At 38.3% G+C, this 17750-nt stretch overlaps 2 protein-coding genes across 2 annotated transcripts in view; both read left to right on the top strand.

The window, feature by feature from the left end:
* The first annotated feature begins 4274 nt into the window (after positions 1 to 4274).
* LOC126268045 (E3 SUMO-protein ligase ZBED1-like) lies at positions 4275 to 7565 on the top strand. The gene is made up of 2 exons (XM_049973472.1): positions 4275 to 5461; positions 7522 to 7565. Exon 1 carries the CDS (start codon positions 4284 to 4286, stop codon positions 5253 to 5255), a length of 972 nt encoding a protein of 323 aa, XP_049829429.1. The 5' UTR covers positions 4275 to 4283; the 3' UTR covers positions 5256 to 5461; positions 7522 to 7565.
* Positions 7564 to 17750, top strand: part of LOC126268046 (uncharacterized) — a 96043-nt gene continuing 85856 nt past the window's right edge. Inside the window, exons 1-2 of the mRNA XM_049973473.1 lie at positions 7564 to 7635; positions 15248 to 15303. The gene's annotated coding sequence lies outside the window, so the exon portion shown is untranslated. The remainder of the gene's footprint in view (positions 7636 to 15247; positions 15304 to 17750) is intronic.

The raw sequence follows: 17750 nt of genomic DNA, 5'->3' as shown, positions 1-17750 counted from the left end.
AGCTTTCACAGGTGGTCCTGTCCCTGATGGGGCACAATTACCTACAATCATGCTCTGAAATGAGGGATAGCTTACCTGGGATCCTTCCCATCCCCTCCTAATAGTGTTTCACCACCCATCCAACCTCCACAACATCCTAGTCCATCTCTATGCCATTCCCAATCCCAACCCCTTGTCACAAGGGTGTTATCCTTTTGGATGACCTGGGTGCAAGACCTACCCAAACCACCCACCCAGTACTTCCTATTCCACTCCTATCAACAGATTTATCCTACCCCATCAGGGGCTGGGCTACCTGTGAAAGCAGCCATGTCATTTACTAGCTCTGCTGCACTCATTGCACAGCTTTTGATATCAGTATGACTACCAAACAGCTGTCTACCAGGATAAATGGCCACCACCAAACTGTGGCCAATAGTAAAGTAGACCTCCCTGTGGAACAAAACATGCTTGATTTCAATGGCTGCTTCACTACCTAAGCCATCTGGATCCTCCCCTCCACCATTAGCTTTTCTGAACAGCATAGATGAGAGTTATCCATATAAGACATTCTCCACTCCCATAATTACCTTGGCCTCAACCTACAGCAACATACTGTCCTCCACCCAACAGTTTACACCCCTCTGTCCAGTCACCTCCACCCCATTCTCATCTCCCACCTTTTTTGTCTGCCTCCTTCTGCCAATGCACCCACCCATTTTTCCCTGCACCTCTCCTTTTTCACTCCATTTTCCTCACCTCCCTGCCCCACAACCTCCTGGCATTCTAGACCCTGCTGGAAGAAAGTTTGAAGCATCGTCCTCCTGTATGCATTTCTCTTGTGCTAACCCTCGTGCCACCTAACTTGGTAGGTGTTTGAGAATGCAATTCATAAATAAGGAGCAAGCACATAAGCATCTGTTGGCAAATTACTACAGGAACTAATTGATTATATGTACTCAGGAGTCCACAGAAACATATTCAGGAGCTGGCGGTGGTGGAGGATGGGATTGAGGATGGAGGGGGGGAAGGGGGAGGAGAGGCACTACTCTAACAGTCTAACTACCAAAAAATGCACATAGCAACTACTAAAGGCACAGTACTGTCTCACTGTGATCAACCACGTAATGCTATAACTGGCTACATGAAAAGTGTATGTGTATGAGAATTTTGTAAAAACTCTATTCCACATTGTGGAAGGAGGAGGGCAAGTGGGTTAAGTGCCCCCTCTTGACAACCCCCCTCCCCCCCCCCACCCTTTTCAAGCCGCCTAGGTGTGTGTTCATCTTTGCGGCTAAAACAGTCTAGTGAGCAGAAAATGCAATGTGCATTGATTTTGCACAATAGTTCAACAATCATCATAATAGCCAACAATTGTGAAAGAAACATTTTTCTGTCCACTTTACAGTGGTTGGCAGGGAAGGAGGGGCGCTTGTAAATCTGTAATCCGGGCAAGATAACTTGCAAACTATTATCAGAAACAGCCATTTCAAAGGAGTATAAATAAAATGGTTATGAAATGCTGGAAGTTTTACAAACTTTTACTTGAAATATAAGGTGGATATAATGCACTTGGACCACCTTTTTATGCTGTGGTTACTACAACACACATACAAGCTCTGTAAGCCAATATTGTTGATAATTAACGAAAAATTCAGGAAAGGAAAATAATTAAACAATTTCTGTTTTCATCTGGAGAGGAACCTAAGGTGCGGTACAACGACGAAGGGCTTTGATTTCAGTCCCATAAGGAAAAAATTAAAATATTCACTAGAATAAGTTTGCACAAACGTTTAAAAGAATAAGTAGTGGAAAATGACGCCAAGAAATGAATCAAGAGCCATTAATATGCTCGAAATCTGATTTTGTTAAGTAACAAAGTCGCAAATCTGTCTAATATTAAAGTGGCATTTATTTACATTTGTTTTTCCATGTTTTTATATTTTATAACCATTACTTGTAGAAGAAATTCTCGTTAGAAATACAGAATGGCATAAAACAATTTAATTATTTCGTGTTGCCCATAACTGCGCTAGATATATGAAAGCATGTGTTACGGAAATCACCAAATACAATATTAAAAACACACACTTTTTGTTTTGGTGGTGGGGTAAAATGCGAAGAGTTTTTAGTTTGCTTTTTCACGCTGCAATAGCGAGGTTTGATGTGGAAAATACGTTCTTCCAGGACGATACATTTCTGAGAAATATTGTCGTAGAATGTTAAACCAACCTATTTCTTAGTGGCTATGTATTAATAAAGAGGGCTGACTGCGGATATAGCGTGTAGACGCGAACCCAACTTCCTGCAAAGTAGCACGACGGGCGCGCATGGTAGAATGCAGCGTGAAATTGCGACAGGCGTAGCATGACCACGTTCACAATAGCAGGCCTGCTACACACCAATAACGAAATGTCTGGAAGTAAAACACTACTTTTCTGACAAGTAAAATTAGTCCTTCGTAAATATTTTTCATGTACCGGTAGAAGATTGGTACCGGTATTAAGAAGAGCGATTGCTAGTTATTGGAAGGTTTCATTCACTTCTCTTTTCGCCGACACTCAGCAAAGTCTAAACTAGACTTGGCCACTGTTTCTATGTTTTGGTACAGTGTGTCGATACTTGGAACTGTTTCAGTGTTTCGAAACGGCTATGTTTCACCGTTTCGAAACAGTGGTGTTGCATTCCGCTCTGTGTCGGATAACGGGACCAGATTCGATCTCGTGCCAGCCAAGGAAACTGTATCTTTGTTTCAAAATAACGCTGTTTCAGTCCACTTGTGCTTGGAATGGGCTAATTGTATCGAAACAGTGATGTTCCATTTCGCTTTGTCTCGGACGAGATTCGGGCACAGCACAGATATGGAAATACGTTTAGTATACTACATCATCAAATTCTTTCAAGAGTGTCGAAATCTTATTGACATACAACAGCATGAAGTTTAAGATTTCCGAAAATAAAGCTTCGTTTCTAATTAACTGCTATATATTGAAATGGCTTAACATATGCTTTATAAACACTAACAAATAATAAAATAAAGCACACTATTCCCATTCAAAATAATAAAAGTGTGAAAAACATTCAGTTAAATTACGCATCTCCTACGACATATGCTTCTCTGTTCATGTACAGTAATCATACTAAAAACCGCAAGTAAACCTACAACATTCTGAATTTAAAAAGGCGTAGAGTGGCAGTTTTTAGACATACACGTAAACTGGATGTACTTTCAAGCAATGTGATTGACGGATCATTGATGATGTAATGGTGAACGGGACTGGGAAGCATGGTGGATTTATAGTAATGATTCGAAACACCTTGAGGGACAAAAAAAATTTTCTCTTATATTTTGTTATGTATTCGAATTATGTGGCTTTATTTGTGAGTCTATCGTCAATGTGCCTATTCTCCACAATGATTTCTTTTGTGTGCATGGATATTAGCAGGCCGGGTATATATATATATTATTCATACTAACGAAATGTGGGAATCCCAGTAGCGTATCCGTTGTTTCTGCAGTTTGTTCCCGCTTCCAGTACCGTTTATGTTGGTTCTTCTGTCTTCAGCTATAGCATTACGAAGTCCCGTGTGGGATTATTTTATGAAGATAAATCCTGGGAAAATTAAATGTAACTTGTGCTCGGCAGTGTTGTTGTTTAAAAGTAGTTCAACTTCTTGCTTAAAGAGACACTTCCGACATAAGCATCCAACAGTTAATTTAAGTGAAACATGTTCGAAATCAGTTTTTATGAATCTGGGGAGTGACGAAGCCAGTTCAGTTTCCCCAGCAACTGTTCAGGAATCTGCCATTTCAGTGCCTGTGCGTCAAGATGAACAATCAGTGCAAGAAATACACAGCATTTCCTCCAGTTCAGTTCTGGGTAGATGTGGTAGACAAACAAAGATTACTGGATTTGCATCAAGGCCAGTGCCTTCATCCAAACGAGCCAAAATAGACGAACAGATTTTAAGACCTGTTGTTAAAGAATACCTTCCATTTAATGTAGTTGAGAGTGTTGAGTTTACAAAAATTACTTATTTATTAAATGAAAACTATGTACCTCCCAGTAGAAAAACACTCTCCCACAAATGAAAACTATGTACCTCCCAGTAGAAAAACACTCTCCCACAGTTTACTCTCTCAAGTGTATGACAGCACACTAGTGTGAGTAAGATCTGTACAAGCTGCATCCTACATCTGCATTACAAATGATGGATGGACATATGTGGAAAATGAGCAGTGACTGCTCACATCATTGAGGAAAACTGCTATCTCAAGTCATTTTTGTTAGGTGAAGGCAGTGATGACGTGCAAATGGTGGCATGTACCTTGTTTTGCACATACAGTGAATTTAATTGTGCAAGCAAGCCTTGAACCAATTACAGACACAAGGGCAAAAGTCAAGTCAGTAGTGGAATTTTTCAAAAGAAGTCCTCAAGCATTTGAGAAATTACACAATATTCAGAAGCAAATGGGTTTCCCTATTTTAACACCGAAACAAGATTTCCCTACGCGATGGAATTCCACATATGAAATGTTTGACAGGCTTTTGAAAATCAAAGAGCCTTTGCAAAGCACCCTCGCCATCTTCAGTGTGGATTCACGAATAAAACTGTCCAATGAAGACAGGTCAGTTATTGAAAAATCTTGTGAAATACTATCTCCTTTTGAACAAGTCACAACAGACATTAGTAGTGAAAGAAATGTAACCTTGTCAAAAGTTGTCTTATTAAGCAAAGGTTTACAAACTCATTGCCTGAGACTGAAAAACTCAGATCACAGCAATGAAGCCACTAATACAGTAATTGCTAGACTTGAGGACGGAATCTGTACCCACCTCATTCAAAAGTTTGCAGTTAAAGAAATTGCTTGTGAAGCGACATTATTGGATCCTCGCTTCAGGGAGCATGGTTTTCCAAAAACTGGGCATCGATTAAAAGAAACAAAAGATGCCATAATTAACAAGTGCTGTACAACACGACAGAAACCCACTCGGTGTTCTACAGAAAATCCACCACCAGCCAAACCAGTTGTGGTGAGCACATTCACCTCAAGCAGTGGCAACATTTGGCAAGATTTTGACCAAGCTGTAGGTAGCTTGATCCAAAGTGTAGACAATCCACGTGCTGCAAGTATAGTCAAGCTTGATAAATATATGATGATGCCACTGATACACAGATCACAAGATCCATTGCTGTGCTGGAAACAAAATCATGTGTTGTTTCCTACACTGTCCATCTTTCAATCGAAAAAGTATCAAAAATTATATTTCTAAACTACTACTTAGAATAGGCACAGCAGATCTACTCAGAAATGAAACAGTAAAATTTCAATTGATTTTGTTCTTCTCTGGACAGAGTGCACTGAATTTATATTTGATTGTATTTTGTTTAGTGCACTAAATTGTGCATGTAGCTATCCAACAAGAACATTTTTCTCAAATTTGTTGCACAGAGAAGACACGTTTTTGCTCACCATTCAGTGAGTTTAATTTTTTTTTTTTTGAGTATGTTATTTATTAATTTATGTGTTTGAGAATAATTATCTGATTTGAATATGTATATGTTTGTGTGTTTATTTTTGTAAATGTCCTGTGTTTGGTTCTTACACTATACGGATCTTGATACTTGTGTATGATAAATAATTCTCAGGCAGATCAACAATGGTACTTCAATAGTTTTGTTTTTGGCATTCAGATGCTGTGATAAAAATTGCATTTCAACAGCAACGTACCTTCATCTCTGATTTCCCAGGGAAGTTTATAATACAGTGGTAGGCTAATACATCTTCTTGCTGTGAGTACTTGAGAGAACTCCATGTACCTGTACCTCAAACAAACTTCTTTAGCAAGAACTATAAGTGGTCTAGAGGCAGATCTGCCATGATACAGGTATCACAAAGACATTACACTGTATGAATTGTTTTAAATTTTAATCTGGATTTTATACTTCAAAGAAACACACCTATCTCTGCATTTCAGTTGCCTTGAAACGCTTTCCAGTTCAATCAAGTGTACTGACTAAGAGATGTATCCAGCTAACTTGAGAATATTTGATGAGAAACTGCCATTCTTGACCATTGTGCTATATCCTCCAGTCTGTTACGGTAATTTTTTGATCTGTGTGCATAAGTCACTTTGCATCCTGCTCTGTGTGACAAACAATGGAAAATTTAACTGTGAGTAGTAAAAGTTTGAGTGGCACAGTCATAAATGTTAATTCAGTGCCTCGCTTCCCATAATGTTATCTCAATAAATTATATCTCATGATATGCCTTTTCAAGAGCACATGCAGATTATCACTCATAAAACCTATCAAAATTATGCACTAGAATGCAGAGAAATGATTTTGGCAAAATCTGTTATGTCAAAAATATTTAGTCTGATCTCGGCCAGTTGGAAAATATGAAAGTCACATGACACGAAAGCAGCGCATTTGCTGCTACAGGAAATATGGAACTGCAAAGACGCCTAAAGCACCTCATTTGTGTTTTTATGACAATATTTATACAGAGGACACTCAGGATGATACAAAACACAAACTGTTTCACTGTTTTGAAACAGCGTTTCGAAACATAACATTGTACTGTTTCATTTGTTTCGAAAGAGTTAGGTGTTTCAGTTTGCCCTCTCTAGTGTGAAGAGGCCTGGCACTGCACTTGGGCAACTTAAAGACCAAATAGCATGTCTTACATTTCCTCAAACAGTGTGCTTCATACACCAAACTCTTCAGAAAGAAATGCGCCAATAAATGAATATATTTTTGAAAACAAGATTTTTTAAATTTTTTGACGTCCTATGTCAAATGCTCCTCTAAGTTTTTCCTCCTGTTCGGAAATATTGTGGATCCGGGGCTGCTTAGAATCATATGAGAAATACTGCATAGTTAACTGCACATGAGAATCTAACTAGTGCAGGTTTTAACTTTGTACACAAACAGTAAAATAGAGAGTTGGATGGCCACTGTAGAACAGTTTGTGGTGAGAGACGCTTGCCATAATGCATAGTCACTGTAAAGAAACTCCTAAAGAAACAGAAACTACTTTATTACCCATTTTATGCCATTCACCAACCATGGCTGGACAGACTGCATCAAGCTTACAATAATGTTACTACAATAAAATTAATACAACAGTGTAATTTAAACTGTGGTACTAAAAAGATTACTATAAGACATGAAGTTAAGAATTAGGTTACAGTATACTTTACAATAATAAGACAATCAATATTAGAACGCAGTGTGGTAACATAGCAGAGTTACTGCTGTTTTCTTTGGCTCTGAGTTGCAGCTCAGGCAGAAACTGTTCTGTCACCAGAGAAGTATTCTTCACTACTGTACAAAGTTTGCTCTTTTAATATACACAAAATTTTAGTTCTAAATTGTTAAGTTTCTAATGACTGAATACCCTTAGGTGGAGCATTAAATAATTTTAAAGCCACTATTGAGGAGGTCTTCCTTGTTTTAGTTGATTAACATCTTGTCCTATATATACTGGCTTTATAGTGAGTACTGTGTTAATGTACTTCATTTCTCTATCTGTAGGTCTCCTGATTTCACTTTCTGTAAACAAGGCAACTGAAAATATATTGGCTGAAAACAGTCAGAACTCCTAATGTGGAAACAATTGGTTTACAATGGTCAGCTTTCTTGCTTGAGGTAATGATCCTATTGCTTTCTTTTGCAGTAAAAGCACATTCTTGCAGCCTGTGGAATGGCCCACAGTAACAGCCCTTAGTTGATGTGGCTGCAGAACATTTTATAGTATACTGTTAGTAGGTACTATATGATTTTAAACTTTTTAGTTTCCTCAAGAGATACAGAAACCATGATAGGTCAGAAGATACATGTTTAGCATACTGTTGCCAGGTCAACTTGGTTTCAAGGAAAAAGTGCAATAGCTCGACAGCTACTCTGTCACCCAGTGCTCCAGTATCACTGAGGCTGCATATCATCTTATGTGTTCTGTCTTAATAAATTTTCCATCTTGTTCATAATGATGAACCAGTCCTTGGCCCCACTGAATAGGACTTCGACTTGTTGAACAACCTGAAATACATTCTCCCCTTTTGAGAACAAAGTTGTATCATCTGAAACTGTACTGTATGCCCAATGGAGCCTGTGTCATTAATGAAAATTAAGAACAACAGGAGCCCTATTACTCATATGTGTGGCACTCTGTCTTTTAATTTCATTTCACCTGAGTCTGCTACTTGCACTGATACAACCTGTTGACTGTTCTTTAGGTAGGATTTGAGAATTTGTAGAACGGTTCTCCCAATAGCCCATGATTTTAGCTAGCTAAGCAGGGCCTTGTGCGGAATACAATCAAATGCCTTACTAACATCATAGAGTACCTGTGCTATAGGTTCCTTGTCTTCAAAACTCTGACTTATATTTGTAACTTAAAAACCCTGAGTTATATTTGTAACTTAAAAACTCTGACTTATATTTGTAACAAAGTCAAGTACTGTTGTATTTGACTTGCCCTTCCAAAACTTGTGCTGGGTATACTAAAAGAGGTTATTTAGGTCTAAATAACTTAATAGCTTATCTTTTGTTATGGGCTCAATCACCATAGATAGTACTGGTGTTATATATATATAGGTCTATAGCTTGACACTTCATGTGGATTACCTTTTCTGTAAATGCTACTTTCAGGAAGTCTGGCAGTGCCCCGGCAGGGAGGTATTTATTTATTGCTACTAACAGTGGTTGAGCAATTTCACAGATTATAGTTCTTTATGTAGTACAGGACATGCTCTAAATATCAGTATTACCTGAGTGTTTGTAGTCTTTCACCATTTTTTGTTATGTTTTTTGGATACATTCTCTTTCATATTATTTGCTGCATTTATTTCCAAATTTCATAGCAGCTGCAGGATCTGTTCCAAACTCAGGAATTTCACCTACTGTGCTTTCCACTATGTTCATAAAATATTCATTTAATTCATCTGGACTGCAATAATTAAATAGAGACATGGGCTTTTGTCTATGTTTATTAACCACATCCCATGCTGTTTTCCAAGGATTGAGAGTTTCTTCATTGAATCTGGCATTGGTTGCCTTCTTTACTTTCTCTACTTCTTTTCTGTACTTCCTTTTGGCCTTTAAGTAATTGCAATATAGCCTGTCCTTGAGTCAGTATCTTCAGTGGATTTGATATTATCACTTAAAGATTTTGCAGAATACACCTTATTTTAGCTAATCTAGAGGTATACCACCGCTTAACAGATTTCTGTGCATAGTCTAATTTGGCAATTGGATATCTCTTGGGTTTTAGTGGAAAAAATTTCATAAGAATGAATCCAGAACATGGAACTGAATGTATCATTTGGTGCCAGTTCTTCATAGATTAATCTGTAGAAGACACTGTAGTTTTAAAATCATCTAATTTTTTCTTTGTAATAACCCATCTTCTGAAGACATAATTTGAAATCTAGCTGTGAATTTGTTAAGTACTTACTGAGTTTGTCTTTAGTTTCATAATTACTGCACTGTGATCTACAAGCATTGGTTCAATCAAACTTACTTTGTAGTCTAAGATTCCAAGACTTACCAAGCGGGAAAGCGCCGGCAGACAGGCACAATGAACAAAACACACAAACACACACACAGAATTACTAGCTTTTGCAACCGATGGTTGCTTCTTCAGGAAGGAGAGGGAAAGACGAAAGGATGTGGGTTTTAAGGGAGAGGGTAAGGAGTCATTCCAATCCCGGGAGCAGAAAGACTTCCCTTAGGGGGGAAAAAAAAGCACACACACACACACACACATATATCCATCCGCACATACACAGACACAAGCAGACATATTTAAAGGCAAGTGGAAGTTTCTTTCTATTTTATTTACTTTGTAGTCTCAACTATTTCAGTGTGTGGCAACTATATCAAGACAGACATCTTCTCTTATAGGTAGATAACCTGCCGCAAATAGTCCACAACTGTTTGTTAAGTTCATACAAGCTTCCTTTTTTGTCCTGAAGCACAGGACATTTGCACTAGCTATAAGTAAGCTTGCATTATTTCCATTGGTGCCATTTCCTTTTCTTCAGGAATATTCTTGGTGTTGGGAGTTTATCTCGTGGGAGCATTGGGTATCCCACAGAATAAAAAAAATGTATTTTGACAAAGTTTTTGAGCCATATGTTGTTGTCCATTATTTTATCTTTTAAGTTGAAATGAACACCAGTTTCGAAGCTATTATTTTCTCTTCATATCCAGTTTTTCAACTTCGAAACTGTTGTAAGTTGGGAAAGGATTCTGTAAGAAAGTAGTTACAGTATCAGCTGTTGTGCCACCTATTAGTTTGTTAGGGTGGAATCAGTTACCATTTTTGCGATACAGCAGTCAATTTTTGTTGTCAGTACTTAGAAGATAAGTGATATATGCAGGATGAATAAAAAATGCTGTACTTGGAGGTCAGCATGCAATTCCTCATCCAGATTCAATTAAAAATTTTATCTAGCAAAATCAGTCTGCTTCATTTTGAAAAATGTTTGAAAATGAGGAGCTGGCAACACCGTTACATCATGAGCATATCAGACTGTTCAGAGGAAGTTGTATCAGCTCGCAATACCTTGCCAGCAGTCACAGGTCACTGAGTAGACTGTTGGGGCTATTTTTGAATCTTTGTCAGGTTCTTTTTTTATTTTTGTTTTGTAGACATCTGTTTCCTAGTTCTAGATATTTATAAGCAAGACATCGATTTTTCACATGGCAGTCACCTTTCACATAACAGTGGGATCCATTAAACTACATGTAAGTGTCTACTAACCATGCAGTGAACAACCACAACTATCCTGTCAAGTTCATGTAGGATGGCTTCCTGACAGAGTGCACAAACGATTAATACATCATTCAATATGCCTTTGGTGCTCTTGCATATTCTGCATGGTGCCTTGACAGACGCCAACCCAATAAGAATATTTTTCATTGCCAGGAGCAATGCATTCAGGAAATCGGTAATCTTAATCCACAAGTGATGGACAGTGGTCATCAAAGGTATAGACATATTACATAAGCAGAGGTCAATATTCTTGATACCATTCACCAATCACCTTGGTGAAGTACCTGTGATATTGCAAAGCAGTCCCAGATACCCCAAATACTGGTTGTTAGAATGTTGCACGATGAAGAACTGCATCTGTATCATTACATGCTAACTCAACACCAGCAGCCAGAAGACTACATTTAATTAGTACAGTTTTGTGAATGGCTTTTGCACCAAGTGGGAGCTAATTAGCATTTTATAGATAATGTCATGTAGCCTGATGAATGTTGTTTCACTTGTCAAGGTATTTTCAACCTCCACAACAGCCATTATTGGTCAGAACACAACCAACATGTAACTCATGAAATGGCTTTCACACACACTTTGGCATAAACCTGTTGGCTAGAATTGTGGGAGGAGTGCTTTTGGATCCTTACCTATTGCAAAACAAGTTGAATGCACCTCTGTATCATAAGTTTCTTTGGAATATTTTTCCTGGCACATTGGAAAACATTCCACTTGTCCTTCAGCAACAGCTATGGTTTCAACACGATGGTTCACTGCCACGCTTTGGAATGAATGTGCATAACTATTTAAATGAAGTGTTTACAGGGAAATGGATTGGTCATGTAGGTTCTGGCTTGAACATTCCCAGGACGTTAATCCACTAGGCTTTTATTTGTGGGGACTCTTAAAGGAACAAATTTATAGCACTCCACCCATGGATGAACACGACCTGATAGTTTGTGTGCATGTCGCTTTGGCAATGATGGATGCAGGTGTGTTGCATAGGGTCCAGCAAAATATAATTTGGTGAGTGGCAGAGTGTTCACAAGTGCCAGATGGTCACTTTGAACATTGCTAGATACCCTAAAGGGAATGTTGTCCATGGGTGTACATAACAGCTCTTTGAAAATAAACCTGGATGTCAAATGCAAGGAATGGAATTATTGTGCATAGCATAATGTGCAGTCTAGTGTAGCCTGTCTATTGTCCTATTGTGTTTTTAGTACCTCATAGGATACAAAAGATATTACCGTAGCCACTATTATATTCTATTGGTTTTATTTGTGTCAGGGGCAAAACAAAGTGGTTATTTACATCTGTAAGAAGTTTGTGTTATATCTTAATGTTTAAATAAACATAACTGTAACAGAAAGAAATACATAAGATACTGCATTACGGAAGTGTAAACTGGATACAAATTGATTTTTAACTGGAAAAAAGTTTAGCACAAACACGACTCGAAAATCAGCGAGTCTGTATATCCATTCCCTCCACTATTGCCCTGTCTCACTAAGCTAATGGGACAGCACCAGCACAGTGTAAGGTTCATTCTACCTGTTCTTGGCCACACTGCACACAGTTACAACATTTCCAGAGCCTTATATTTTAAATAAAATATCTGTTAAACATATTTGCAGGACTTGGTTTTTCTAGGTACACTTTTGTCTTGAATTGGGATGTGGATCTGCATCCTGACCTCCAAATGTGGCGTTTTTTTCCATCACCCCATGTACTAGTATCAGTGGCATTGAGAAACAGCTGAAGTTAATGTGTTCTGAGCTCAAAAATAATAAGGTATATTGAACAGAATGATCTCCTTGCTAGGCAGCATGGATTCCAAAAACATAGATCATGTGAAGCCCAACTCACTTTTCGCATATGACTTACTAAAAGCCATGGATCAACACAATCAGGTAGATGCAGTAATCCTTAGTTTCTGAAAAGCGTTTGATTCAGTACTGCAACTAAAAGCCATGGATCAACACAATCAGGCAGACGCAGTCATCCTTGGTTTCTGAAAAGCGTTTGATTCAGTACTGCATCTACATTCATTATCAAAAATATGATTGTATGGGGTACCAAGCAAAATTTTTGACTGGATTGAGGATTATATAATCCAACTTAGAATATTGCTTAAGTGTGTGACACCCAAATTAAATACAACTTACAGGGCATATTGAATGGATACAAAATAGGGCATCACAAATAATCACAGGCTTATTCAATCCATGGGGTAGTGTCACAAATATGTTGAAAGAAGTACAATGGGAGACACTAGAAGATAGGTGCAAAGTATCCTGTGAAAACATACCCAGAGAGTTTCTAGAAACAACTTTGAGATAATCTAGGAATACCAGGTGTTATCAAAAAGTAATGGGAATCTTTGTTTTCCTTAAAGGACTTTATTTACTCATCAGCATCAACTTTGTCCCCTTCAAAGTAATCCAACTCTTTTTTCCCCATCTTGGAAGCCCTCCTGGAACTTACTTTTCATTATGATGTTCAGCTCCGTCACCAATTCTGTTTTTATCTCATCAATGGCGGCAAAACAACATCCTTTCATGGTTCTCTTCAGTCTTGGGAGTAGAAAGAATTCACAGGAGACCATGCCTGGCAAATGTGGTGGCTGAGGCAACACAATAGTTTTGTTTTTTGCCAAAAAAATTGCAAACAAGCAATGAGGTGTGAATGGGAACATTATTGTAATGCAGTTTCCACAAATGGACAGTTCTGCTCATTTTCGTCAGATTGTTTCACACAAATGGTGCATAACTTCCAGGTAGTTTTCCTTATTGACCATACAACCATAAGGCAGGAACTTGTGAATGCACTGTCCCACTGTGATTAGCCCTTCAGGCAATTTCCATGGGGATAATTTTTTTGCTTGTAACGTCATACAAATATTTCATCACCTGTTATAACCTTCTTTAGAAGTCCTAGATCATTGTCAGCTTTATTCAGCTATTCCTGAGTGATGTCTGCATGATGTCATTTTTAGCTGAAATTCAACAAATTTGGAAAAAAAACTTTGCTACTACACTTTTCATGCCCAAAACACTTGAAAAACTTGCTTGGCATGAGCCAAAGGACATGCCGTTATCATCAGCAACTTCTCTGATAGTGATTCGGGGATTTTCCAAAACCATTTTCTTCACTTCTTCCACATTGTCATCAGTGATGGATGTGCTAGGGAGTATAGGACAGTTGTCATCTTCAATGTCTTCTTGATCCTCTTTGAAACATTTATATTACTCATAAACATTTGTCTTACTCATAGTAGGTTTGCCAAAAGCTACAGACCACATTTCAAATGCAGTGCTGCACTTTACTCCATTTTTGAAGCAGACTGTAATGCAAATTCTTTCATTCATCTTTTTTGTAAGTAAAAATTCACTAAGCACTGGAAAACATGTCAACTGTTTCAATAAACTAAAAATTAAAAATATTTGAAAATGGAAATATAGATCAGAAACATGTGTACCAAAAACTTAAAGAAAAAGTTGAAAACCGAGTGTTTAAAGCTGAGTAAATTAAAATATTCCCATTAGTTTTTGATCACACCTCATATATTATAACTGCTTATATGTTACTCCTACAGGAACTAAGAAGACAAGATTGGACTTATTTCAGCACACACAAAGGCATTTAAATAAACATTCTTCCCCCAATCTATATGTGAATGCAATGGGAATAAGCCCTAATAACTGGTAAAGTGGGATATACAGTCGTCATTCACTTCTCAATGGTTTGTAGAGTATAGATTTAGGTGTAGCTTTCCTTCATTTACATAAAACAAATTTTTTCAAGGCACATTACATAACTCAAAATATGATTCTCCCCCCTGCCCATGTATTGTCTAACACTGTTCCATGGAGCAACCAGGTCTCACTGTTGTGAACCAGCTAAGTTGCTTCCACTATGTTTCTTTGTGCTCCATCAGTGCGGGTGTATTGCGAGTCATTTGACAGTAACTACATCTGGTATACTCCACCAAGGAATTTTTTAACTGTGAGGAAAGTGAATGGATTTACTGAACTTTCTCCAAAACTAGTAAATCTGCCAGAGGACTAAATGTCGATGATAAACGAATTGAATCTATAGTAAATGCTTAAACTGTTCAAATTTTTCTAATGTTATGTATTATTTACATTGTAATACATCAGTTTTGTGCAGTCTGTCCAGCGATGGCTGGTGAATGATATAGACTTGGTAATAAATGGTAATTTTATTGCATCACATGTTGTATCACAACAGTGGGAACTGTGCTAGCTCTCGCTTCCAGTCAGATGTAGTGTGCACACTTGTGCGCCAGCTGCACATGGCTGTAATGTAAATGTGAAATAGTAGAGCTGCAGTTTTAATAGTTAGAGCCACTGTGTTAGCACATGGTATATTTTGCTTTATAAATTTGTGTAATCTATGAATATACAATGTAATCTATGTATATATGAAATGTGATCAAAAAGTAATAGGAATTTTTTAATTTTACAGGTTTTATACATTCATTTTCCAAATTTTTTTATCTTGTTGGTGCACGTTTTCCTGAGGTATGTTTACATTTTCAGTTATTTTGAATATTTAGTTTATTGTTGAGAGTCAAAAAGTTACACACTCAAACCTTGATATATTGAATCTCTAGCAAAGGTAAGATTCATTCGATGTATAGAGGGTTTGATATACACTACAGGCCATTAAAATTGCTACACCATGAAGATGACGTTCTACAGATGCAAAATTTAAGCAACAGGAAGAAGATGCTGTGATATGCAAATGATTAGCTTTTCAGAGCATTCACACAAGGTTGGCGCCAGTGGCGACACCTACAACATGCTGACATAAGGCAAGTTTCCAACTGATTTCTCATACAGAAACAGCAGTTGACCAGAGTTGCCTGGTGAAACGTTGTTGTGATGCCTCATGTAAGGAGGAGAAATGCTTACCATCACGTTTGCAACTTTGATAAAGGTCAGATTGTAACCTATCGCGATTGTGGTTTATCGTATCGCAACATTGCTGCTCGCATTGTTCGGCACCCAATGACTGTTAGCAGAATATGGAATCGGGGGGTTCAGGAGGGTAATACGGAACGGCGTGCTGGATCCCAATGGCCTCGTATCACTAGCAGTCGAGATGACAGGCATCTTATCCGCATGGTGCATTGTGCAGCCACGTCTCGATCACTGAATCAACAGATGGGGACGTTTGCAAGACAACAAACATCTGCATGAACAGTTTGACGATGTTTGCAGCAGCATTGACTATCAGCTCGGAGACCACAGCTGCTGTTACCCTTGATGCTGCATCACAGACAGGAGCGCCTGTGATGGTGTACTCAATGACGAACCTGGGTGCTCGAATGGCAAAACGTCATTTTTTCGGATGAATCCAGGTTCTGTTAACAGCATCATGATGGTCACATCTGTGTTTGGCAACATCATGGTGAACGCACATTGGAAGTGTGTATTTGTCATTGCCATATTGGCGTATCACCCGTCATGATGGTATGGAGTGCCATTGGTTACACGTCTCGGTCACCTCTTGTTCACATTGACGGCACTTTGAACAGTGGACGTTACATTTTAGATGTGTTACAACCCGTGGCTCTACCCTTCATTTGATCCCTGCGAAACCCTACATTTCAGCAAGATAATGCATGACCGCATGTTGCAGGTCCTGTACAGGCCTTTCTGGATACAGAAAATGTTCGACTGCTTCCCTGGCCAGCACATTCTCCAGATCTCTCTCCAATTGAAACATCTGATCAATGGCGGCCGAGCAACTGGCTTGTCACAATATGCCAGTCACTACTCTTGTGAACTGTATCGTGTTGAAGCTGCTTGGGCAGCTGTACCTGTACACGCCTTTCAAGCTCTGTTTGACTCAAAGCCCAGGCGTATCAGCCGTTATTACAGCCAGAGGTGGTTGTTCTGGATAATGGTTTCTCAGGATCTACGCACCCAAATTGTGTGAAAATGTAATCACATGTTAGTTCTAATATAATATATTTGTCCAATGAATACTTGTTTATCATCTGCATTTCTTCTTGATGTAGCAATTTTAATGGCCAGTAGTGTAATAAGGTTTTGACAGGGAGGTGAAAGGGGTGTGGGGCGAGTTTACAATCCATGATTTTTTTGTTACTGTACTATGATTTTTTGTTTTATTGTTACTGTGTGTGATAATGCACTATGTTTAGTTTTCTTCTGAAATACTTTCATTGTAAAGAAATATGCAGGTCACATACATAAAAATTTCCAGAAATCATTGGCTTTAAAAATAATCTATAATTTTGGCTTGCTATAAACTTTTGATCACTGTCAGTCAGTTTCATTGTCTTTAATTACAGTGGCTGAAAACACGTTACTCTTTACCTCCTCAGACTTCTCCATGTATGCCCTGATTGTATTGAGAGCCTCTTTGGCCTGCCTGGTCGTCACTGGTGGTGCTTTTACAACCTTCCCCTACCTTCTACATTGTTGCCACTTCCTTTTTCTTTCGCTGTCTTCACAGAGTCAGCAATCTTGGCTTCTGTTAATGATCCTGCTACTGTGACACCATTGTCTACATCTACATAATCTTCAAAATGAATGTGAGCGGTGTTAATGTGAGTGACCACTTTTGTCCATTCGGACTCAAGGATACTGACAGGGAGAGTCTCCCGTAAGTACTGTATAAAATAACAACTAATCACAATTCCCATAAACAAGTGTCAGACTCAAACTAAGATTTTACATACTTTTATATTAAGCCGACCAGACACTCATTTTTGCCTGTCATTGAAAATCCATGTGTTCGGAGACAATTGAAGGTCATTTGCTCCTTCACATTTCTGTACATTTTCAGCATTCTTATAGTGTCTAAAATGTTGATAGTTGTTGGGTCGTTGTTGTTAGTAGCGCAGACTTGTCATTTCTATCATTTCATATCTAGTTTTCTTTGGCAGTCTTGATTATTCCTTGATCCATGGGCTGACGTAGTGTTAGGTGGTAAAAAT

Source organism: Schistocerca gregaria, chromosome 4 (assembly GCF_023897955.1).
Source record: "Schistocerca gregaria isolate iqSchGreg1 chromosome 4, iqSchGreg1.2, whole genome shotgun sequence".
In the NCBI taxonomy this organism is placed as follows: Eukaryota; Metazoa; Arthropoda; class Insecta; order Orthoptera; family Acrididae; genus Schistocerca; species Schistocerca gregaria.
The sequence above is the reverse complement of the archived record's forward strand: the minus strand, read 5'-3'. Positions and strand labels throughout refer to the sequence as shown.

Excerpts from the sequence above, each read along its gene's own strand:
- LOC126268045 (XM_049973472.1), top strand. The coding sequence starts at position 4,284 with ATGACGTGCAAATGGTGGCATGTACCTTGTTTTGCACATACAGTGAAT.